The sequence below is a fragment of the Pelodiscus sinensis genome, chromosome 17 (genome assembly GCF_052426305.1).
Source record: "Pelodiscus sinensis isolate ZL-2025 chromosome 17, ASM5242630v1, whole genome shotgun sequence".
In the NCBI taxonomy this organism is placed as follows: domain Eukaryota; kingdom Metazoa; phylum Chordata; order Testudines; family Trionychidae; genus Pelodiscus; species Pelodiscus sinensis.
The window spans coordinates 15289131-15314485 of record NC_143068.1 but is presented as its reverse complement, the minus strand read 5'-3'; the positions used below and the strand labels follow the sequence as shown (position 1 = coordinate 15314485).

Here is a 25355-nt window from a genome sequence, read left to right as displayed (position 1 = left end):
CAGGATGGCACATTTTAGTTAAAGTAACAATATGGAGGAAATTACAAATACAGATGAATAACAGGAATGACAAATTTTAAGGCAGTGTCTTTCACTTCAAAGGATCCTAATGTGCCACTTAGGGAATGTCTAGACTGCAGAGTTTTTCCGGGATAGAGGTATCCCGAAAAAACTCTGCCGCGTCCAGGGAACAGTCTGCTTTTCTGGAACAGTTTCTGAAAAAATGGGCATGTTCTTTCGGAATCTCTGTATTCCTCATTTCATGAGGAATAAGGGATCTTACAAAAAAGGAGGTTTTTCCCACATTTGGCCCCGTGTAGATGGGCCAAATGTCAGAAAAGCCTCTTCCAAAAAAACAAGAGAAAAAAGGTACGCAAATTGTGGTTTGCAATTTGCCTATCTTTTTCTGGAAAAAAACCCCACAGTGTAGACATAGCCTCCTACAGCAATTGCTTTCATCACAACTGAAATGTAGCCAGTTCCGGGCCATTGCTTCCATTACGCAACAGATTTAGTCATTTTGCCTGACAGATGTTGGTGCACAACTTAAGTGTTCCCTGTACCCATCACTCATTCACTGCATCCTGATTAGGTTAGACAGCAGCAGGCTTGCTGAATGCATCAACAGCACAGAGAAGAGACGATTTACAAATCATGATCATCTTAAAAGCACATTGCATTGCTGCATCTTAGCGTGCCTTTGTGCACAATACTGTGGGTTGCTCCGGCGCTCAGTCCGGAAGCTGGCTTTAGGAGAGTGTGAAACCCGGTTGTTCCCACCCGTCTGGACGGAGCCTCTGTTCTGATCCAGGATGATCACTGCAGGCCCAATAAACTGGCATACCTCTCAGCTCAACTGCTGCATGTGCAGATCAGCTGGAGATCCCTCTCAACCCAGTCAGCTCCCAGATGAAATCTTCCACTCTGTCTGAGAGCTCTTTGTCCTCCCTGGTTTTAATCTATTGTTGGGGCAGCCGCTGGAGCAGGGAATTACAACATGGGAAAGTGAGCCTCTCCTGTCGCCTGCCATAAGGACAGTAACTCTGTCACTTACCTCATTTCCCATAACCACGGATGTTACTGGCTTAGGGAATGTGTGAACACTCAGCTAAATCCTAAAGACTTTCTCTGGATGTTTATTCACTCTTTACTCAGGCAAAACTCTGGCTGGAGCCCCTGGCAGTTTGCCTGAGTAAGACCTATGAATCGCCAGGATTTGGCCCACTATGAATAAACGATATGCCTTCTAATGAAAACACCTGAAACCCTAGCTTACATAGATCCATCTAACTGGCTAGGTGCTGGGCTGCATTCATTTTATAGGCCTCCTGCGGGGCTGGCTGACTCTTGCTCTGTTCTATAATTCACCTAGAGCCTGCTGGAAGATTTCATTCAACGACTGGGGCAGACAACAGAGGTTGCTCTTTAGTCTGGCTAGGGAAGAAGCTGAGGAGACAGTTTAATATATAGTTCTATCTGCTGCATCTACAGAACAAGAATTGCCAGAGTTTGGCCAGCACCAAAGCCTTTTTGAATGGGCTTTACTGCGATTTAAGCATCAGGCTTTTCCTTCCTAAAAGCTGTGAGGATTCTCTTCTGTAGATTACCTCATCACCACCTCACAGGAGCAGGGTTTGCTCCACTCCCATCTCCCATGGAAAAAAAGCAACCTCCTCCCCAAAGATCATAGAAGCCAGGGTCATCCTGGTAAGGAGTCTGTGCCCCTGCTCTGGAAGTGACCTTTGGTGGCTTACCCCATCTATCCCTTGCGGGGACTTAAGACGTCTGGGATAGGACTCTGAAAGGAGAAAATGTGAAACTGCAATCTTCCTGCTGTGTGGAGGAGGGACGTTATGCAGGAATAACACTCCAACCCAGAAGCAGAGCTACAGGGCAAAAAAACTGACCCACCGCATGTCTGTCTCACACAAAAAACAGTTGTTCCACTTTTTGGGCAACAAGATGTCACTGATTTGTATATATATATATAAATTATATTATAAATGTAGTGGTGCTTTGCTACCAAAAAGTGGAACAATCGTGTATTGTGTCCATATGTGTATAGGGTTGCCAGGTGTCTGGTTTTCACCCGGACTGTCCATTATTTGGGTCCCCCATCCAGTAAAAAAAACAGAAAATGCCAGACATGTGAACTGTCCGGTATTTCCTGTTTCCCTTGGATGGAAGCCTGGCAGGGACAATTTTCCCCTGCCGTGTTTGGCGGGGGTGGGGGAGTGAAGGGCCATTTAAAGGCACAGTGCCTTTCTTTTTTTTTTTTTTGCTCAACAACTCTGGTCTCCCCCCTTAGTTTTTCTCCTCAGATTTTTTTTGGGGGGTGGGGGGAGTGGAATGTTCAGTATTTTTTGTTAAACCATCTGGCAACCCTATACGTATGTATCAGTGGAGCCGACAGCTTCTCCAAGCCCCTGGGTAAGGTGGAGGTGGAGGAAGCGCTACACTCTGGGAAGGGGCAGGGCCTTGGTTGGAAGGGGCAGGGTTGGGCATTGCCTTGCCCAGCTGTAAGTGCTGCCTAGAGTGTGCCATGAGGTGCTCCAGCAGTGATTTCAAGGGTCGAGGCTCTGGGCCATTTTGAATTGTTGGGCCTCCAGGGCATAACCCCTTCTTCCCCGCCTGTCAGCGAGATTGGTATATATATTATAACTTTTTCTTTGTCAGCAAAGTGCTACAGATTTGTATATATAAAAATTTCTAGAACATGCAGAACTCCCCACTGACATCATTGGTGAGCTCTGCATAATTTTTTTTTGGGGGGGGGGGGGTGATACAACAGGGCCCTTAATTTGGGAAGAGAAACCAAATCCTCCACCCATATATCACTGACAGACCTACTCAAATGACTAGGGATCTGAGCCTAGCCTGTGGAATGGAATTCGGCTTTAAATCTTCTAATTTGCAAGGTGTTTTTGAACAAAGCCAGTACATGGGATGTTCTGCAAGATTATAAGAGACTGAGCTGTCAGGAAAATTCCACAGCACAGTCACTCGGTGTCAAAAACAAATGTGAACACCATGGGCCAGAGCCTTAGCTCCATTGATTTCAATAGAGCAATGCCAATTTACTCCAGCTGAGGATCTGGCTGTTGGCAGGGCATTAACAGACACCCCCTGCCCCCCCAAAAATGTTAGTCTAATCTAAGGTCTAAATCACTAATAAAACAGCTTCAGTGCTTATTCTTCAGCCCCAAGATTTGTCATTGCCCAATATATGAGCCCTAGATCAGGGCAGGTGGCAATGGGAGCAATTAAACTTGAGTTGAGCATTGCAAAGTCTTCTGAATCACCCCCACCTTCAGAAAGCAGAGAGAGGCTTCCCCTCCTGGGGTCTTTTATTCTGTCTACAAGTGCCAAGTTGTCTTTCTGTAAAACTGTCATTGGCTCTGGCTACGTCTACACTACTGGCTTCTTGCACAAGAAGCTTTTTGCGGAAGAGATCTTCCACAGAAACTTCTTGCACAAAAGAGCGTACACACTGCAAAGGCGCATCAAAAAAGCAATGTGCTTTTGTGCAAGAGAGCGTCCACACTGCATGGATGCTCTCTCGAAAGAAAGCGCTGATAGTTATCCCCAGAATGGCCATCAGGGCACCTGTGCTTTTTCCTTTTTCCTGTTTTTATGCAAAAAACCCCTGTTGCCCATCCACACACATCTTTTTGAGCAAGAACTCTCGAGCAAAAAGGAGTTATTTCTCATAGAAAGATGAATACCTACACTGGAAAAACCCCTCTGTTCTTTCATTTTACTTGTTGAAAAACGAGCTTGAGGTGTGGACGTTCTGTGAGTTTTTGTGCAAAAACTCTGTAGTGTAGGCCTAGCCTCTAGGAAAAGCCGCTCTGATCTTAAACGCCACTGTGATGGAGCCCTTGGAAATGTGCTTGGATGGCTTAGAGAGTGTGGGTGCTGAAAACACCATGAGGGGTCCAACGGGAATAGATTGCAGCTAAACAGGAAAGTCATCAGATTCAGACACCAGCTTGCCGAAAGGCAAGTGGAACAAGGCTGCGGGTTTTCTGTAATTGGTCTGAGTAGCCTCATACTGAGAATAGCTGGAAAGCCATTTAAGAGCACTTTCTTGCAGCAAACTCATATGCTGTTTTCCTAATTTTAAGCCCTTTTTGTTCAGCAAGGGGGTTGATACATCCCCACTCTGTGGCTTGCACTAGTAGCATTTCCTGTAGGGTTGCCAATTTTGGTTGGATTTATTCCTGCATCTTTCATCACATGACATAATCTTTAATTAGAGATTAATCTTTAATTCCTGGAAACTCCAGGACAATCCTCAAGGGTTGGCAACCCTAATTTCCTGTCTCTGATCTGGTACATGTACAATTTCTTTAACAAAACAGGGACAGGTTTGAACAGCAAAACTGGGCTGCGACAGTGTAACATGGGGCAGGCCAACAGCAGGGGTGGGGTCACAGCAGCCCAGAAGGGGAGCCGGAGCCAGCAGCAGGCAGCCTGGCTGGAACTGTCAGGAAGGAGGGTGACCAGCTGAGGCCAGCAGCAGTCTGGGGAGTAGCTGGCAGGGAACCTCCCGTGGTCCAGCAAATCCCTCATTTGTGACTGGTCAGGTCCCAAGGGTGCTGGACCAGGGAGGTCTAACCTATATCAACGAATGAAGGGGCATATCCTGAGTCTTTAGGCAAGCTAACTTCCAGTTAAAATTAAGAGGAAGTTTTCAGATTTGGACCTTCAAACTAGAACTCATCCCATAAGAGGTTATTCTGCACATATCCTTCCAGAATGACTGATCCACTACATAGGTTCAGATCCACTTCTCAGCTTTTAAATGAATACTAATAATGAAAAAACAGTAGAGAAATATCCTTTTTGGAGGCAAGTTTTGTTTGTGTTCTACCAAGCAAATTGATTTTGGAAGAAAACTTGAGTTCAGATACATATCTTTGTTTCTTTATCAATAAAGAGAGAAGAAATTGCCCACATTACAGACTGCAACAAAACTAGGCACTGTAGGTCAACTCTTCTCCAGGGCTAGATTACTACACGCTGTTGCTTCCTATGGCCAAAGTTGTTATTTCCATTTATAAGTGTAATGTTTCAGTAAGTCACTCTTTGCATGAATAAGATCAGAGCCTGCAGTCACGGGGAATTACATAGCTCTTTAAGAATGACCCTAAACCTTTGATATTTTGCAAGGAGTGTTCAGACTGGAACATAACTATGGATAAGAAACATACAAATGTATTTTGCATAAGTGAATTACACTTATCCACCCAGGCGTTATTAACAAAGCATTCCTCAGCATTCTTCTGCCCTGAGAAAGCATGCAAAATGGATTTGGGGTTAGCTGCTAAAAGAATGACCATTCTTCTAAATGTGAGGAAAATAGTCATAGTTTACTAACTCCATTTCTCTTGCATTTATGCTGAGATTAAATTAGTGGTCTTTTTAATATGCTCAAAATAATCTCTCAAGAACACAGTTTTGTGGGGGGAGACCTATATTATAAATTCTATTAACTTAGAACAATTAACTATAAGGCACTATTTTTCATTTTTCACATCTGCAGAGGTTACAGCCTCACCAAAAGCTTTAAGCAAAATAGGCAGAAAGTTAAGCAGGAAGGTCCAATCATGGATCAGTAATTGGTTAAATTATAGGAAACAAATAGTAGGAATAAATGGTCAATTTTCACAGTGGAGAGAGGTAGTGAGGTTCCAAAGGATCTGTACTGGAACCAGTGCTGTTCAACATATTCAGAAATGATCTAGAAAAAGGAGTAAACAGTGAAGTAGCAAACTTTGCAGCTGATACAAAATTACTGAAGCTAGAAGCATAGGGATCTGTGAAGAATTACAAAGAGATCTCACAGAACTGGGTGACTGGGCAAGAACATGGCAGATGGTGTTCAATGCTGATAAGTGCAAAATAATGGGTGCTGGAAAACATAACCTGAACTATAGATACCAAATAATGGGATCTAAACTAGCTGTTTCCACTCAAGAAAGAGATTTTCATCATCATGGATAGTTCTCTGAAAACAGCTGCTCAGTGTGTAGCAGTAATCAAAACAATTGAACAATATTAGGAATTAGGAAAGGGATAGAAAATATCATAATGCTACTTTATAGATCCTTGATTACTGTGTGCAGTCCTAGTTGCCCATCTTAAAAAATCAGAACTGGAAACAAGTACAGAGAAGGGTAACAAGAATGTTTAGGGATATGGAACAGCTTCCCCGTGAAGAGAGATTATAAAGACGGGTACAGCTAAATTTAGAAAAGAGACTACAGTTGGACCTACCTGGTCCGGCACCCTTGGGACCTGACTGGTCCCAGATGAGGGACTTTTCTTGAGCTGGGGAGGTCATTTCTGGCCCCCCAGCTGCCGTCCCCGCTGTCCCCACCATTGGCCTTCCTGGCTCCCCCCGCAGCCCAGCTGAGCTGTGTGCCAGCTCCTGGCCCTCCCACTCTGCAGCCCAGCTGAGTTGCACACTGCCTCCCCACACCCCTGCATAGTGCCAGGCTTCCAGTCTCCTTCTCCTACAGTGCACTAGACTCTCTGATCCTGGAACATCCGTGGTCCTTCCAGACCACAGATGTTGCCGGACCAGAGTTCCAATTTATAGAGGTATAACCTATACAAAGAGTGGATATGATACAGTTCTATGGAATCATAAAAGGTGTGAAGAAAGTAAATAAGGGAGTGTTATTTACGCCATCACATACCACAAGAAACAGGGGTGACCCAATGATATAAATGGCCAGACAACTTAAACCCAAGGAAGTATTTCTTCACATAACACACAATCAACCTGTGGAACTCCCTTTCTAGGAGATGAAAAGGCCAAAAGTATAATTGGGTTTCAAAAAATAATTAGATAGCTCAATCAATGGCTTTTAGCCAAGATGGTGAGGGAAGAAAGCTCATTCTCTGGGTGCCCCAAAATCTCTGAATGCCTAAAGCTGGAACTGGATGACAGGGGGTGGATCACTTGTTTTGCTCACTTTACGCTATGCAAATTGAGTATTTTATTTCGATTCTAATTTCTAATTTGGCGCATCTACACACTGCCAAATTGCAAAATAACGCAATATTTCAAGACATCCCTTAAATCTCGTGGAACGAGGGTTACAGAAATGCTTAAATAATGTGCCCATTATTTCAAAAAATATTTAGAAATAATGGGCAGCTTGTTAAGACATGGGGTAGCTATTTTGGCATACCTCCGGGCAGTGTAGATGTACCCTAAGTGATCAAACAAATGAAATATCCCTAAAGAGGAGATAAGGCCTGTTGTATTTGTAATATTTCAGTCAACAGTTTCTTCTATTTAAATACCAATCTTACATTAATTTATTTTGTCAAAAGTTTATAAAAAAAAGTTTGAATACAACAATGGGCCCAATTCTACCCTCCTTCTCTCCCTAGACACCATGTTGACTTCAATCTGGGTACAAGTGAAGACAGAGTTTGGTCTCAATTCTCTGGTAACTTTGTTTCCTTTAGATTAATACACTGATGAGCTGGCTCATTTCTGACTCCAGAGATGCTGGAGTTACCGCATGGCATTTCCTTCTAAAATATGCCAGCCCTTCCTGAGTCAAGATAAACCACCTAGAAGTCAGCCCATTCATAGACAGACCGTCTCATTTTCTATTCCGGTGTACCTCATTGCTCAGGTCAGACATGACAGGTGATATATGAATGAGAGAGGATGGAAGTGAAGGAGACACTCTCACCTGCTCCCAGCTCCTGTCTCAGCACCCCAGCCAGGCTCCTCCTCCAGCCTTCATCCTGCTTCCTGGGCAAAAGGTGTCACCTGGTTGCACCCCTTCCCAGGCTCAGATTACAAAGGGCATTGGCCATTGTGTACATGTAGGAGGTTGTTATACCGAAATTGCCATCTAGGTATTAATACAGTGCCCAGAGAAACTGAGGGACACACATGGTTACTGCAGGACAGTAGAAATCATAAACAACATAACAAGCTGGCTAAAATCCTCATTTCATCACAACTTGGCAAGTAACTTATTTTCCTAATTGGCCCATGTAGAATTGCTCTACTAATAGTTTTCTTAAACTATTACATGGAGCCAGAAACTGAAGACAATCTTCCGTAGCCAGCTGGTCAAAGGCAAAAAATCAACTCAAGGGAACCTGTGAGCAATACTATCTGGGAACCAGGTTTAGAAACTGTGGTTAGGTCAATGGTAACATGTATTTAGCTAACAGCGTTAGGCCCTAGCTGAGTTCACACTGGCTGGCATAGCTCAGGTGTGTCCAATAAGAGACAAGTGTGCTTGAAAGGGTTTGTCCTTCTGTGGGCTGAGAGCATGTATTCAGAACTCCCCTGGTGTTAATGCCTGATAATTACATGCACCTGCAAAACAGAATAGGGAGGGAGGGGGGTTAATTATGAGAGGTAAAAATACATGAGAGAACTGGTTTGCTCTCTGTGTTTAGTTTCAGCAAGCTCTGAAAAGCTATGTCCAACTCTGGCTTAGCTTGCTGTAAAAGTTTGGCACTGATAAATGAGAAACACCAAACACAAGGAAATAACTAGGAAACTCAGAGATTTTTTTCCATAGAACTGCAGTGATGGTGCAAATTTGCTTTTAGTTATGTAGGTTGCGTTAATAAAACTCCTCCAGTCTCCTGCATACATAGAGGGTGGAATTTAGGTAACAACATTCTACTTCACACTCACACACAGCCTAAGACAGGTGCTGCAATTGTGACTAGATAAAACAGACACTCTCATTGGAATCCGTATTTTTTTTAACCAAGGGAAAAATCACATCTCTCTTCCTTCACTCAGATGGAAACTCAAAAGAAAACAAAACACACATTTTTTAAATTAAAGGCACTCCATCACTTCAAGCTTATAGAATGCCTCTGCTGCTTTGGCAGATCCATATAACCTCTCCACGAGACACTTTATTAGTGGCCATCCTGGCCCTATTTAATAGTGATGCCTAAGCATATTTATTTGCCAGAAAGCTTTGAAGAGAGGAACTGGTAATCAGACGACAGCTTAGCCAACCTCATTTCAAATGTCTAAATCACTTATGCGGATCTTGAGCACAAAGGAGACCACCTACCTTAGAATATTAACATAAATATAGAATTTGCTCAGTGCAAAAGGGCACTGGCAGGAGCTGCGAGCAGAGCAACAAAAACAATTAGGCGATGGGAGGGATTGAGTTACGAGGAGGGTGAAGAGAACTCTGACCATGTAGCCTGGCTCAGTGACAGCTGTGAGAGATGGACATGATGACAGTCTATAAATATTCAGAGGCTGTAACCACCCAGGAAAGGATGAGTGAATAAAGAAGTTCTGCTGGGAGGACATTAAGAAAGGAAAAATGTAGCCTAAACATTGGAATAAACTTCCTGACATTGAAACCTATAAAGCTGTCACAGCCCATTCCCTTGGCATGTTTTAGCAAACTGCACAAAGCATTGCTGAGTTTACAGTAGAGAGTAACTCTCCCTTGACAGGGAGAAGGCTTGAGTCTAACAGACCTTTGCATCTTGGACTGCTATGGGCCTTGCTCCCAGGGGTTAACAATCTGAGTAACCCTGTTGTCTTCCAGGGAACTGCCTGTGTAAATAATGGCTCATTAGCAAGATCAAGCGACTCACAGCCTGGCTCTATGAAACCAGAATCATAGGAATTGGGGATCAGATTCTGAAAAGAATGTTGATGCCTAAAGATGTAGATGGGCACCTAATAGGGATCCAATGCTTAAATTGTTTAGGTGCTCTTGAAAATCCCATTTGCCACCTAAATACCTTGGAAAATCAGACAACAGGCACTTAGATTATGATTTCGGGGGGGCAGGGACCATTTTTTGGTTCTATGTGTGTACCACACCTATCTCAATGGGGCCCTAGCCCGTGACTGGAACTCCCAGGCATTACAATAATAGAGAGCGTAATAATAGGAACAAATAGAATTACAGTATACAGAAAGGCCATCGGCCTCTCCTTCTTGGCTCCATGAATGAGGCCTGCAGGGTGGAGAACAACGAAAAGCTGGAGACTGTTGCTAAAGAAAAATGTGAGCCACCCAGTTTCAGAACTTTAGCTGACATGATGATGGAAGTTGTCTCAAAAAAAATCCCACAGAAAGGTATTAAACTGATACATGCCTTCAGACCAGCAATGCATTCTGAAACAAAGTCATGAGGGAACATATTTGACTCAGTCACATGTAGCCTCAGAAAATGGTTGCCTGTTCAGTTAAAGCATAGAATTAGAGTTGTTTTAACATGTGTTTTTCAGGGGGCTGGGTGTGGTTTCTAGATAGCTTGAAATTTCAGTCTACTGTTGGGCCTGTCAACATCAGCCAACTTTTGATGCATTCCAGTTCTCTTAAATGCTGCCAGCAGATGCTGAAATTAAGGCTGACGTTCAACCTACATCACGTAAAATCTAATAATAGGACTTGCACTACTTGAAATTAAAATTAAATAAAAAAGTTTAGGACTCTCTTGCCATAAATTTCTGCTGTCACCTGTATTTTCATTGGCCTTTCCAGGTGGCCTAATTGAAAAATTATTTGACTAACACGGAAAACAAAGTATCGTGTTTTGTTTCAAAAGGGGAAAGAAAAACTCTTTTAAAGTCATAACCAGCCAGTAATCTGCACTTCAAATCTCATGGACTTCAGTGTGAGATCTGAGGTGAATTCCACTGACACCAGTGGGAGTTCTGGGTGTGAACTGACCCCAAGATACAGGATGAAATCCTGTACATTTTGCCTTTCACTTCAGTGAGGCCAAGAGTTCAGTGCTTAAAGCTATTTTTGTGGGAGTTGTGAGTGAATCTTCAGTGGCTGTTTGGGGAATTGACTGATGATAGAGTATGACTTCTACTGGCAGTGTGTAAAGTGACTTCACTGGATGTTTTGCATGTTTCCATGGCAGGATATGGCTTTATTACCAATACTAAAAGTGAGCAAAAATACACTAGAGCTAAGTCTCTGCAAATGTTTTCTAACAGAATCTGTATGACCTAGCATATCTGATAGCGTAAAACATTTTCATGCTGATAAAATCAAAAGGTTGGTCAAGTGCGTTAAAAATACATATGAAAGAAGTTAAAAGGAAAAGTTAATCAGGGAACCAACTGGACCTGTTCTGCAAAGCTTACTGTTCCAGAGCTCTGCAGTGTCCCTCAATTTACTGGTGTCACTTGAGTCAAAAAATCACCTATTCACTTTTACTCTTGAACACTGTTTACAGCAGAAATAAAGGATCATAAAGCTAGGCCTATGAAAAAAAGTTATTTTCATCAAAAGAATGAATTCAGCGGCATTTTAAGTTTTGTGCAAGAACACTTTTAGTGTCCCTCATTTAGAATCGTTGTGACATGTTGCATCCCACATTCGGGGCTTGTCAGGTTGAGATATGCCTTCTTCCTTAGTATACCCTTACTTCCCCCACTTCAGGCATTTTATTATGAATGCTGCTTGATTAAATCCTTGTACAATTTCTCATAGTTTACTCTAAATGAGGTTCCAATCTTGTTCCCATTGATATCAGTGACAAAACTTCTACTGACTTCTAAAAGAGCAGAAATAAACCCTTAAAATACACAGGCAGACAATTCAAGCCAGACCCTTAAACCAATTAAAGTCAGTGGAAGGTCTCCCATTGACTTCAATGGGGCCCAGAGCTGGCTCTCTCTTGTCTAATGGTGGAGGGAATGAGGGGACCCAGGAAATACTAAATGCTGTATTAACAGCAATCATTCTCCTTTCTTTGCGTTAAGTAACTCACTCCAATTTTGGATCCTCCTTCACCAAAGAGCCGCTCATTTCTGGAAACACAAGACCACAAGAGGCTTGCTCAATTTCTATCTAAACTTTCGTTGAAGGTTTTACATTCCAATACACCACACCAATATTTTCCATGGGCAGCTTCTCTTAGTTTAGAACCTAGTCAGCTTTTAAAATAAAAGGACTTCTTGACTTTCAGTGTTTATTTTTAAGTTTGGAAATTATGGGGTCAAGCCTAAGATAAGATCAACAGTTGAATTCAATTATATGATTAGAAAGCAAATCCCATATAAAGATAATACCAAGTTTATACATATTTTACTGACCAAGTAACAATACAGTATTCTGTTTATGTTTAATAGAGACCAAGCTTGCTTACTAATTTGTTGTCTGCTTGCTGGATTGTTTTGTTTTGTTTTTTATTCTATATTTCAAAGCTACCCAAAATATCAATGAATAATGGGCGATGATCCTATGATTTGACTCTCTTTGTTCTTTCCATAATGATAGCTTAGCCATATTGCGAAGTATATGGATACAGATAAAGACAAGGCTGAGATATAAAAAGAAAAAAAATCACAAGTGAAAAAATAGATTGTGGTTTCTATATTTTCCCCACAAGCACAAATTGTTGAGTAAGGACATTTTCAAAAGCCAGAAATTGCTATGGAGAAAACCAAAGTTGAAATCCAGTCCTAGAAGAGACTGCATCTGGCAGAACCAAATTTGGAAAGAGATTTTACTTTAAATGGGTTCCTATATTTGCCCACTACATAACACATGTTACTTATACAAACAAAGTTTTAATGGATGATAGACAACCCTTGTGAAAATCAACCTCAATATTAGAAAGCACCTAAGCAAGACTGTTCAAAAGTCTTTTGGTTTCCTTACCTCTCTGCCCAAAATAAAATATTAATTGTAAAAAAGCTCTAGCTTCCTAAGTCTAAGATGATATATTGCAAAAGTAATAACACTAAGAAATCAACAGCTAAACACTGCAGTATAACCTATTTTATCCAAGCAAACAGGGCAGTCAGACATTGCAAATATGATGAAGCATACAGCAGGTCCCTGCATACCAGTTTATATTCAGTGAGATATAGTTATGTACAATGGATCCTTTTTGGAGCATCATCTTTTAAAGATGCACCATTAACTGATGTTAGTTCCTATGCACTAGCGGCAAAATGCTGCCATCAATTTTAAACACTTGAAATACAGATTATAAACTGATAAGGAAGGAGCTCTGCGACCCTGAAGTTCAGCTGAGATGACACAGCTGGGTGGACAATTGATCAATCCAGGGTTAGCTTTAATCTTGTTTACATATTCAGATCTGATGATGCGTTCCTTTAAACATCACCACCAGAAGCTGAGACGGATGGGACACAAAACCAGATCGACTCACCGCTAAGTGTTTAAAAGCCTTAGCTGAGTCCTTGCTCACTGCATTTAGTGCTTTAAATGCTTTGAACTTACATACTGCCTTTTACCCACGGGTCTCAAACCGCTTTACGGGCGTTAATGAACAGAGCCACCAAACGCCCTTAAGAGGTAGGTCATATTTTTTCAGAGGAAAAAACTAAAGAGGAAGTCTGTGACAGGTCTCTAGATCTCCAGCCTAGCACCTTAACCTCAAGATCACCCCTTCTCCTTTCAATGCTCTATTTTACTTTTTTTTCTGTTCAGTTCACACAGGACATGGACGCTTTCAGCTCAGAGTCTCCTGGTGTTTTCTAGAGAAACATGCTGTCCAAGGAGAGGTTCCCTCCCACTGGCTCCCTCCTTTCTAACAGGGAATCAATTATGCCGCTGCTTTTCTTCCCCAGCACGGTTACCTAGCTTCTCTAGCACTGAGCATTCACAGAGATCTCTTGCTGCAGCTCCTTGACAGCTGTGGTCAGATGTCAACCTTGCCAGCTGTAAAGGTGGGGCGCAAGGATTCTGGGTGTCTGGAGCAATCCCTGGGGCTCAGTGGGGAACTCGACGTGTCTCCTGTTGGAGAGGTGAGATCCCTCTGATGTATTTCACCGCCGAGGAAGGTGCTACTTCCTGGGAAATGGTCCCAAGAAGAGCCTCCCAGCCCTTCCTAGAGTTACCCCGGGGCTCAATTCCCTATCTTGTGTCATTGACTGGCACAGAAAAGAAAGAGAATTAGAGGAAAGTTTGCAAAAGCTTCCAGGGAGGAGGTCGGCGGGGTACTGGTCAGCAGCAGGCAGGGAGCTTTGGGTGGGAGCCAGAGGCTGCCTCTCTTCTCTCTATGAGCCTAACGTGAGCTTTGATGAAAAACTCCTCTCAAAGTCAGCTCCCCCTGAACAGATCACTACCAGATCCCGGGCCGCCTAGGCACTTCCAGCCCCAACTGCCGAATTCACGCTGGAAACAGCTCTAGGGAGTATCGGAAGTCACTTCGAATCAAAGGGCAGAAACCCTCCAGTCCTGGGTCATTCCGTGAGACAAGCCTGACTATCAAGGGAGGGCCCGGGGAGCTCTGAGATCAGGGATCAGGGTGGGGGAGCCCCCCCCCCCAAAGCCACGAGTCTTCTCTCCCATCACCGGCTACTTCAGGGAGTGGGACGGTGCTTGGCTCTTCCTCGTTATTAACGCGGCTCTTTTGCGGACTGTCCCGTGGGCGGGAGCTGGCTTCTGGCCGGGGCAAGCCGCTGCCCGCCTGGGGACACGGGTCCGAGGCGCTGCGGGCGCCACTTTCCTTGTGCAGCCAAAGTCTCCGCGCTCTGCCTGGCGGATCCGGAGTCCGGGGAGCGCGCCCCGCGGGAGGCAAAAGTCCCCGCCCTGCAATGCGCGGAAACAAGGCAGAGGGATGCGCCGCGTCAGGGTGGCCCCTGCGGCCGGGGGTGCCAGGGTTGGGGGCCAACTCGCAGCTCAGGCGGCAGGAAAGAGAAACGCGCCTTCCCCGAGGTGCAGCCGGCCGCAGGGAGAGAGCCGGGGGGGGGTGTATTTTCAGCCCCCCCCCCCGGGCTGCTGGAAGACCCGGTCTGGAGCATCCCGAGCCATCTCTAAGAGGGGGGCAGGACACCCCAGCGCCACTCTGCATCCCCCACCCGCCAGTGCAAAGCGCTCCCGTGTCACCTACCTAGGAGCAGCCCAAAGAGGCACCAGCACCGGCCCATGGTATCCACGCGGCTTCCTTGCCACCTGCCCGCCGAGAAGGGACGGAGCCGCCGGGCCGTGCGGGGCAGAGTCTCAGAGCCGCTGCGGCGGCGCCATGTGGGGCGAGGAGGGGCCTCGAGACGCGCCTCGGCCCGGCCCTGGGTGTGTGTGGGGAGGGCGGGGGGGTGTCAGGCGGCTCCGGCGCTGCGCTGGGATTGCGCCTCGGGGCGGAGGGCGGGGCGAGTGTGGGGGCTCCCGAACCCCCTTGTGTCTCGCGGCGGGACTGGGCTCGGGCTCGGCCAGCGCTTTGCTGGGACCGCCTGCGCCCCCCCCCCCCCCCCCGCGCTGCGGGGAGCGTGAATGGGGCTTGGCAGCTACAGATTCCAGTTGCCAGAAGAGGTGGAGACTCCCTCGCCTTCCCCCCCACCCCCGCTCATTGCAATGTCCCCCCCCCCCCCGCTCATTGCAATGTCCCCCCCCCCCACCTCCGGCCACGCACCGAGCTCCGGCCAGCGGGCAGCAGCGGGGGCGGTCCCGTGCGTGGGCGCCGCTGGAAACAGGCCCCCAGCCAGTCCCCCCCCCCCCCCACACACACACACTTTCTGCAGCGCGCGGGGAGGCGCCGGGCAGAGACAGGTTTCTGTTTCCACCCGGAGGGGCAGCGGGTTTGCTCTGCTGCCTGGGCCCGGCCCGCGCCGTCTTTTTGCCCCGGGGCTGCAGCGGAGGCTCGCGCGGGAAGCGGGCGCCGCCGGAGGGGGGGTCACCATCACCAGAGGGGGCTCGAGAGGGAAGGAGAGCGGAGGAGCAGCAGCCGCCCGCGGTGGAAGGCGATGGGCTGTCAGTCCCCTGCCCCGCCCGCCCCCCTCCGGCTGGGAGCGGGGCACCCTGAGCTGGCCAGGCACAGCCAGGCTAACCAACTTCCCCCCTTCAGACTCTCCGGGTCGGTGCCGCTCTCAGTAGGGGAAGCGTCTTGGACTAGCGATCCGGCCCCTCCCTAGCTGGGCTGTGACCCGCTCTGCCTGGACATTAAACTGGGTTGCAGCGCGTCCTGGAGATACTTCCACTCCCAAAGGGCCAGGGACACCAAAGATTGAGGGACGGTGCAGGAAAGCTGCTTGGAGGCATTTTCTACCACGCTTCAGCGACCGTGCAACAAGTGGGCAGCGTGTCCCACGACTCTGATCGTGTAATAATCGTTTCAACGCCCCGCACCAAAGGCTGAGGTTTAGCCGTGCGCCTTTCCAGACGGAGACATAAGCAGACATAGGTGTTGGGAAACAGACACCCAAGCATGGTCCTTCAGGCTTAAAACAAACTACTCATCTGTCTGAGCAGGATCGTTTCAGCTGCAAACTCTGCTCTCCTTAAAGAAGTGGCTACCTCCTCCCCTCTGCTGGAAAAAGTTTAGGGCTAGATCCTGAGCTTCCCAGACTCACAATAGTTATCCCAGACTATTTGCCTGAGTAAGGAGAGCAAAACCTAGAGCCTAGTCCAGCCATCCCTTCCTTGCTCACCTGTGCCTGCTTCACTGACTTCAGGACTGTAGTGAGCTTTCATATTGCTAAAGGTTTCAGTACCTTGACAAAAAGTATCACACAGTTCCTTTACTATGAAGTACTATTCTGAAGTACAACCTTAAGTCATTAAAACTACATTACACTTGTCAAAATAAATTAACAAAGTCCATTCAGCAGTGCAGGCACTTTTTGTTTATTTTATTATATTTGTTTCACAAATGCACAAAATCCAGTAACTAATGCTTCTGCCAGTCATTAGTCCAAATCACCACACTCACAACAATGCTGTAATCTTTTATCTAACACATTGGCAGGAGGGAAAAACCCAAATCCAAAACAGTTAACCATGATGTTAAAGAAAATGGAACAATTTTGCAAGGAGCAGCTTTGAAATGAGGTACATGCCACTGTTGGGATCCATTCAACTAAAACCAAACATATCACTTTGAAAAATTATGGTACAAATAGCTTTATAACAGCTGTCTCACTTTTAAATTGTGCATCTGATCTCATATTTATAATATTTTCAATGTGTTCTCTAAGATAAGCTGATTCTAATATGGACTTACTACAGTCAGAGATCTTTTGGGATATTTTGGCAGTAATTCTTTTCAAAAACAAATCTATTAAAAAAAACACTTCTTTCACCAGTGTTTGAAAATCATCACCATCACGTGTAATAGCTATAAAACAGAGTTATAATAATAAAAGGTTCCATTTATGTGGCTCTTTTTATCCCCAATGCCCCTGAAGGACTTTGCAAACATAGCAAAATAATATAAACATGTAGTCTAAAAGGATCACTTCTGCAACCATTGATAAGCAGCCGTGACTGTCTAGAGCAGGGGTTGTCCACAGACGTTGGTAAGTAACCACAGGCTGCACATTTCTACTATATCAATAGAGGAGGTGCGGGGTCTGTGAGGGAGTCTGGGTGCAAAAGGGAGTTCTGACCTGGTGCAGAGAATTGGGATGTAGGAGGGGGTGTGAAGTGTAGGCTCTGGCCAGGAGTCGGGACACACTTACCACAGGCTGCTCCTGGCCTGCAGTGCAGCAGGGCACTCAGGCAGGCTGCCTGCTTGCTATGGCTGTCTGCCATGGCCCCACGCCACTCCCAGAAGCAGCCAGCTGCTGCTGGCATGTTTCTGCATGCCCTTTGGCAGGAGGGAGGCTGTTGCCCATGCTCATAAGCACCACAATGGAAGCTATGAGGACGGTGTGGGGTGGGGGGGGGGAGGACAGGGGCAGCACACAGAGACACACTGCCCCACCCCAGCCAGGGGCGCACAGAGACATGGCGGCAGCAGCCGGAAGCTTCTGGGAGCAGCATGGAGCCACGGCTGTTTCCTCTGCACCCCACTCCACTTCCAGCTGGACAAAAATGTTAGATGGGCTGGATCCGGCCTGCAAGCCATATTTTGCCCACTCCAGGGCTAGAGTATGGTGACTATTCCACAGCACACAATAACATTAGGATGAGAAGGACACTATATCCAAATAAAACTGCCAGGACATCAAGCTGAAGAATATTTATTTACTGCAGATGGCCAGGACTTCAGTTTCATTTCTTATCTGACAGACATAAATGTGGCTATTTTTTGATGCTCATATAAGTCTGGACCATGTGTGCTGTTGTTCTAGATTTATAAAGCCAGAAGAGACCACTGCGATCATCTAGTCTGACCTGATGTATCATAGTCCATAAGCTTTTCCTCAGCTAATTCCTGTTTGAACTAGCAACACATGCCAAGAGAAGCAAATTATTGCAATGACCCCATAGTCCCAATGGGACCCTGGAGTCAGATTCTGCATTGTCCCTTACTCCAGTGTAACATTGGTGCAAGCCATCACCATTCTGATTTAGTAGCATTTTACACACTCGCTGTACCAATGTCAATGTCAATACAAGGTGCAGGGCATTGGAGAATCAAGCCTTCAGTCTTAGTTTGGTCTGGCCTACACTTAAAATAGCTCTGTCGCTCAAGGGTGTTAACAGTCCACTCCTCTGAATGATATAGCTAAGCTATGCTGACCTAACCCCTAGTGTAGATGCAGCTAGGTCAATGGAGGAATGCTTCTGGAGGACAGGGGCTTGGGGGCAGTGGTGTTCTTACACTACTGCCTCCTACCCTGTGCCATCATGAACATCAGTGCAAAGTGTCTGCATAGAACTGCCATTTTGATTTAGTAACATTTTACACTGTGGTGTAAATGGCAGCCCCAGGTGAATGTCCATGGAGCATCTGGTGTGAGAAGTCCAAGTGTTCTCACCTCTCCCTCCAGATCAGAAAGGTTGTAGTGTGGGTGAGGGCCCTGAGCTAAGGAGGCCTCACAGAAAGATCTTCACTTTTGGCAGCCCAGAGATTTTGTTGCAGGGTTCCCTTAGCCCAGAGTCATGGACTTCAGCCCCTAATGCCCCTTTCTTAATCCAGCCGTGGATGGGTACAAGGGCTAGCATAGAAAAGTAGAAGAAATCCAGGCATCTGGAGATATCCAGGCCTTCAGCTTGAAAAATTCTGCTCAGCTGAATGGAAGAACTCCTTCACCACGCACTTTTCATGCCCAGACAGCCCTGACAATGAGCAGCAGCAACTCTGTCCTTGACATTTGGGCCCCAAAGAAATAACAATTCACTATAGCAAAACAATATTGAACGTGCACAGTTAAAATAATCTTCCTTGCCTCTTCCTTCATGCCAGTAAAGTTGACTTCTGTGGATGGGTCACTTGTGAAATGTCCTCCTTGTGGCTGGAGAAGGAGCTTAAAGACAACACTGTGATCTTTCCCAATGACTGTAAAATGGCCAGCCCCAGTCTGAGACTTCCTCTATCTAGGTTCAATCAATAATACATGTTTGTAACTGACATAAACTCCATATAAGTAGGTATCTGTGGTAACAACATTAGGAAACCCTTATGACTGCAATTGCAGTGAATCTCATTGAGAAACTTTGGAAGCTGTGTACATTCAGCACTCCTTGGCTGGTGATTTGCCATGATGCAGGGTGGGGAGTTGGGGACAAAAAAGGAGATGAAAAATAAAGAGAAAACGGGGGTAAGGGGAATTCTTGGGTACCAGAGATTCACTGTGCAGAAAGCAAATAGAAGATGCAGATTCTATTTCTTTCAATCTGTGATAAAAATGCTTAGCATGTACAGAGCCCCTTTTATCTTCAAAACAAAGCAGAGCACATTTGCTGGTGAGTTCTCATAACTTCTTTAAGGCAGTTCATGTTTTCTCCATTCGGCCGTTAGAGTAGAGATGACTCAGCATCACTCCCAACTGGAACACAAGGTTATAAGTGCCTCAGTTTTATTAAGTTTCACCACAAGATAACACCCATTCCTCCTGCCCCTTCTCCTGTATGGTGCTGTAAAAGTACATGACACTATGCAGTGGACTAGTGATGACGTAAGATTCTCTTTGATGATCCCACATCCAGCAGGTGAATTTCTCATGGCTTCCTCCTGAGTGGAGAGAGAATATTTTGATCTCTGGAGAGAGAATAACTGTCTAGGCAGCTCATGGTGAAGTGGAGAACTCCCTAAAAGAAGTGGCACAATACTTCATTCTGTTAGTCTGAGCTTTTCAATAAGAAGTAGCTTTTAAAAAATAATACCCACTAAAGTCCCACTGTACATAGTTCATACACTTTATAAGATAACAATAGAGAAATGTGAATAGGCCTTTTAGGGCAGCTCAGTGTATGTGTTTATATGATAGAAAGCACCAGAGTATTATTTATATGCTTAGCTGGGGTTTATCCTTTTTAGACAAGTCTGGACTGCTACCTGTTATACTTGGCTCATGATGGTTTAAATAAGAATTTATAGACCCTAAGCCATCTGCAATATGTCCCAGTTCTTCAAGGCCAATGTAAATGCAATGAGGAGGGGGAAAAACCACACAATGAAAAGGTTAATACATTTCCCCCTCCCCTTGGCACATTTTATAATTGACTTTCTAGTGTCTGAAAGTAAAGGATTTTAAGCAGATCAAGCTCACTTGCTCTCTTACCCCCTCACACAATCACAGCAGTTTGCATAGCACATACACCAGGAGTGACTTTTTCAGTCTAATTTCATTTTAACTTGCTGAGAATCAGTATGCTTCAGGACACTGCAGAGCACTGGCTTTGTATGTCAATGTGAAAGTAGGTTGGTGTGATTTATATCACTGCCTTTATCAGGCACGCACATTAATTCAAGGTTCCATTTCTGAGAAAGAAAGAAAGAAAGAAAGAAAGAAAGAAAGAAAGAAAGAAAGAAAGAAAGAAAGAAAGAAAGAAAGAAAGAAAGAAAGAAAGAAAGAAAGAAAGAAAGAAAGAAAGCTTCCCATTTTGTGCAAGGTGCTTCTGTTTTCCAAAGGGCAAGAGAATTTATAAGCATGCCATTTGTTTTAACAGACACTTTGGAAGCAAGGAGAGGCGCTATCCCCCTACTGTGAGAGTCATAGACTTAGCCTTCTCCTGCCCCTCAGATCCTAGCCATATTAAAGAAAGAAATTTGAAATTAAAATATATCTAGAAACTCTAGCCTACATTTTTGCATGAATGACAGATCCTTCCTGCCCTCAGCTCACCACATTTCTCCAAGCTTGAAAACTGAAGCTTCTGTCTTAACAGCAAAGAAGTGGGAAAGACATTTGCGGTCTGGTGGTTACAGTGAAGGGATGGGAGGAGGGCTGTTGGTTCAAATCTGGGCCAGATTTTTCATTTGTTGTGGGCTCTATCCAGCTAGGGACCGAGTCCCCAAGAATCCTGTTCACTTTGCAACCCCATACCTTTATGTAATAAGAGGGGAGCCCAGCTTCTTGTTCCTCAGCAAACCTGGGTAAAGGAAAGATGCTGAATCTCAGTTGGAGATACCTGGCAACATCACAGAGGTTACATTAAGCCAGTCAAATCTCCTTCCTCCATGTTCTCTGGAATCCCATGTTTATTTTCATTGCCACAATAACCTCTGCTTGATGGTGGAGGAGCTGAGATGCTCAGTCATACTCTGTAGCACGTGACACTGCCAAAATGCCCCTGATTCCTCATTAGAATTTAGAAAGCACTTCTCATTTTACTCCAATCTGGGTCTTGGATTTTTGAGGTCAGTGGCAACTCCAGGGAGGGGAATAACAATCTTGAAAGAAAAGCTTCAGGGGGTAGCCAAGTTAGTCTGTAACTGGAAAAACTTAAAAAACAATGAATAGTTTTGCAGCACCTTAAAGACTAACAAAACATGTAGATGAGGCTGTTTTAATCCCCGGCAAGATCCAAAGCACCACTAGCAATGAGTGGGGAGAGGAGAGATTATCTCTAGCTTCCAAGTAACATTTCTCAGAAGTGGTATAAAAGTAGCCTGTACAACCCACGATAACATCATGCCAACATGTGGCTTGCTGCTGAGTGACAAATGTCCATACAATGTACCCAGTCTATTTCCTGGGCTAATAATGTTCTCATTATTAATGAGCATCCTCTTCTGAACGTAGAAACCTAGGTAATGGGTACCTTATAAATAAACTGGATAGCTAGATTACAAAGGTGCATTCAGTTTAATATACTCTTCTATATCATCACACAGCTCTTGTTCCTTTCCAGCCTTTAGCACAAACTTAAGCAGAACAAGTTGCACTACTGACAACAAAAAATTGTGAGAGTGACTGAGTGGCACAGTGGCTCCAAGCACAGCCACTGCCAGGCTGGCCAGAGGGAGGAAATAATATGAAGCCCGGGCCATCAATAAAGGAAGGTAAAATAACCTTCATGTTTGCTCAGTGGCTGGAGTAACCATAAACCAGCTGTTAAAACACCTCTAAGCATTCAAAAAATCCAAACTTTACTGTGGTCCTGGGTCCAAGGCCATTATAATAAGGGTTGTTTTTTGCTCCTTGAACTGATGGAATTTTTTTTATTTTATTTTTATTTTTTATAGATTCGGAAAGAAAAATGTTCTCAGGGCACATAACGCTATTGGTGAAGATAAATTACAAAGGCCACCAGCCAAATTCAAGCTACTGTGGGGAAAGCATCATAAATTGCCCCAACAGGCATGTCTAGTCTAAAAACTGTGTTAATATGCACCTGTTCATTGGTTGGCACTGAACTGTTCCAGGCATTATTCTGCTAGGAATAAGAACAGTCCTTATGAAGATCAATTTATATTGACCATCGTGCACTCATGCCCCAATTCAGCAAAGCACTTCATCACATGCTTAACTTCCATTTCTGTTCAACAAAGTACATAAGCTCATGTTTCACTTTAATGGGAGTCTTTTATGTGCAGAGTCCTTATCCATCCAGAGTTTTGTTCCATTGTGCCATTCAGTGGTGATAATATTTGCAGCGTGGTCTCTCTCCAGCTTTTCTGAGGAGAGTGATCCCAAGGTGACTGGCTTATACTGGGCATTTCTATTGCTTCCTTTCTGGTGTGTGTGAGTGCACATCACCAGCCACTCTGAACCAAACATTGCATTTTCAAATCATATTTCAAAAGGAAAAACATACTGGGAGACGAGGGCTGTGTTTTGAAGGCAGGGGTTGATAGATTATTTTGACACATTGATTCCTGGGCATGCATTAGTCATTGGTATAGTGTGTCTTTCCTTGCTGAGTGGTAACAACTAGCAACTGCCCCAAACAACTGACTGATTAGCCAAACAAACTCAGCTAAATACTGCCATCTGTAAGCGGGCCACTATTTTTGTAATTGCTAAAAGTATGTCTTTCCTGCACTGAATGTTGTCTATTAGAGATTGTTACCATCTGGATTATTGGTACAATAGATTCTTTGGACTTAATAGAACATTGTTCAGGCTAAACAGCAAATCTGGCTTTAGGTATTTTTTTAAATCCTTACCTGTGTTATGTTTAGTCCTTAGATTAGCACATCTAAAAAGGACTAAGTCAGAGGCAGCATGGTCCAATAGAGAAGGGACAGAAAAGAGAGTCAGGAGCTGGGGGTCCTATTCTTGGCATGGTGTGTGACCTCCCTTGGGGTATGTCTACACTGCCACCCTAGTTCGAACTAGGGTGGCTAATGTAGGCATTCGAACTTGCAAATAAAGCCCGGGATATTTAAATCCCGGGCTTCATTTGCAAGTTTGAATGCCTACATTAGCCACCCTAGTTCGAACTAGGGTGGCAGTGTAGACATACCCTTGGATACCTCAATTTACCCCTCTGAGTGTGTCTACATTGCAATGAAGTTGACAGACTGAGTCTGAGACCAAATCAATTCACTTGGGCTTGCAGGACTCAGACTGAGGGGCTAAAAATTGTAGTGTAGGGGTTTGGGCTCTGAGTCCCATCTTCCACATGAGGTTTCAGAGCTGGGGCGTTAGCTCTAGTACAAGGCCAGACAACTATGTTGCAATTTTTAGCTCAATAACTTGAGTCCCCATGAGCTAGGTCAACTGGTTGTGGCCATGCCACAGACCTTTTATTGTAGCGTAGATGTACCCTCCATGTCTCCATCTTGACATCTGTAAAACAGGGATTCGGATACTTAACCTCCATTGTGAAGTGTTTCATGATCAATGGAGGAAAAACCCTACACTCAGTAAGTTCTGCCATTGACTTGGGAGGGGGGGCAGGACTTTGCCCTAAATGCTAAATAGTTTTAAAATGTCACTCAAAACAGACCACAGGTTCGACCTCTATGGTCCGGACTTCCATAGGTCAGCAACATCTGAGGTCCAGCATCCCCGGAGTGCTCCTGGGCTCAAATGCTCATGGAGAAAAACCGGGGCCCATGCTCAGCAACTCTTCTCCTTGCCCTCCCAAAGCTTCTGGTGTGCCACAAATAGCTCCTTTGCAGTGCTCAAGCTCAGGGAGGAAGGCAGAGAGCGGGGATGGGGAGGCTTGGGGGAAGAGGCAAGGTGGCCAAATAGCCCAGCCCCATGGTTGGGGGCCATGAGTGCAGTTCCACGGGTGGCAGCAGTGTCTAAGAGCACAGACCAATGGCTGTGGGGTTTGGTGCACTCCCAGAGGGCTATCCTCCTGGCCCCCCGTCACAGGGCTCCACAGCCACCTTGCCTCTTTCCTGAAGGGCCCCCTAGTTTCTGCTAGGTCAATGCCAGCCCCTCTGCTGCTACTAGAGTGGAGCCCTTCAGCTGGCAGCAGCAGAGGAGCTGACATTGACCTCTGCTGGTCTGGCAGATTCCCTGGTTTGGTACCACTCAGGTCCCAAGGGTGCCAAACCAAGGAGATGTAACCTATAGTCAGTTTCACATCAGATAGCCCTTTTTATGAACCAGCCCAATGCCCCAGTGTTTGGACTGAAAACGCTGAATGGGAATGTTCAAAGGGAGTTGCAATTGAAAGTATGTAGATGGGCACATACCTCGATCTTAGATTTTTTAAAACGTGGTTTTTACAAAAGCCTAAATTTCAGCCTTACATTAAGCTGAGTTTCCCATTGATAATGGAGTCGATACAGCCCATCCTATCAACAACAGTTTTGATATTTCAGAATAAGACGGCGCTATAAATCTCTGCACCCTACTGGGCATGTGGAGGAAATTTGCATACTCAACACCCTTAAGAAAAAGCAGAGATGCTCTGCATATGTAAAAGGCACAATGTCAACCTTATTATCTAAGACAGTTTAATTTTATGCAGGAAACAATGGAACTATCTGGTTCATAAATCAAGACTGGCCACAGAGGAGAGCACAGTCTTTCTCTGCGACTGGCCTTTGAATGTGGAATTTGTTACAAGCAGAGATTGAAATGACCACCAGCCACAGCTCCTTCAAGCCTGAATGCCAAACCTATTCTTTGTCCTGGCTGGGTTATTATAACACCAACACCACCATCAATAGCAGTAAAAGGAGAGTCTAAGCCCTGCTCACTGAAGAGAAGGAGATGTAGGATCTGAGTGGCTGCAGACCCATCCTTACCCATACGCAGAATAATTACCTGAAAACTGTGTGCACCGATGGGTCTTAATATCCACTCACCCACCT

The 25355-nt window shown here is 45.1% G+C and overlaps 1 protein-coding gene across 1 annotated transcript in view; it reads right to left on the bottom strand.

The window, feature by feature from the left end:
* APCDD1L (APC down-regulated 1 like) overlaps positions 1-15176 on the bottom strand; it is a 30515-nt gene extending 15339 nt beyond the window's left edge. Inside the window, exon 1 of the mRNA XM_075901135.2 lies at positions 14865-15176. Within this exon, the coding sequence (XP_075757250.1) occupies positions 14865-14901 (37 nt within the window). The 5' untranslated portion in view covers positions 14902-15176. The remainder of the gene's footprint in view (positions 1-14864) is intronic.
* Positions 15177-25355: the final 10179 nt, after the last annotated feature.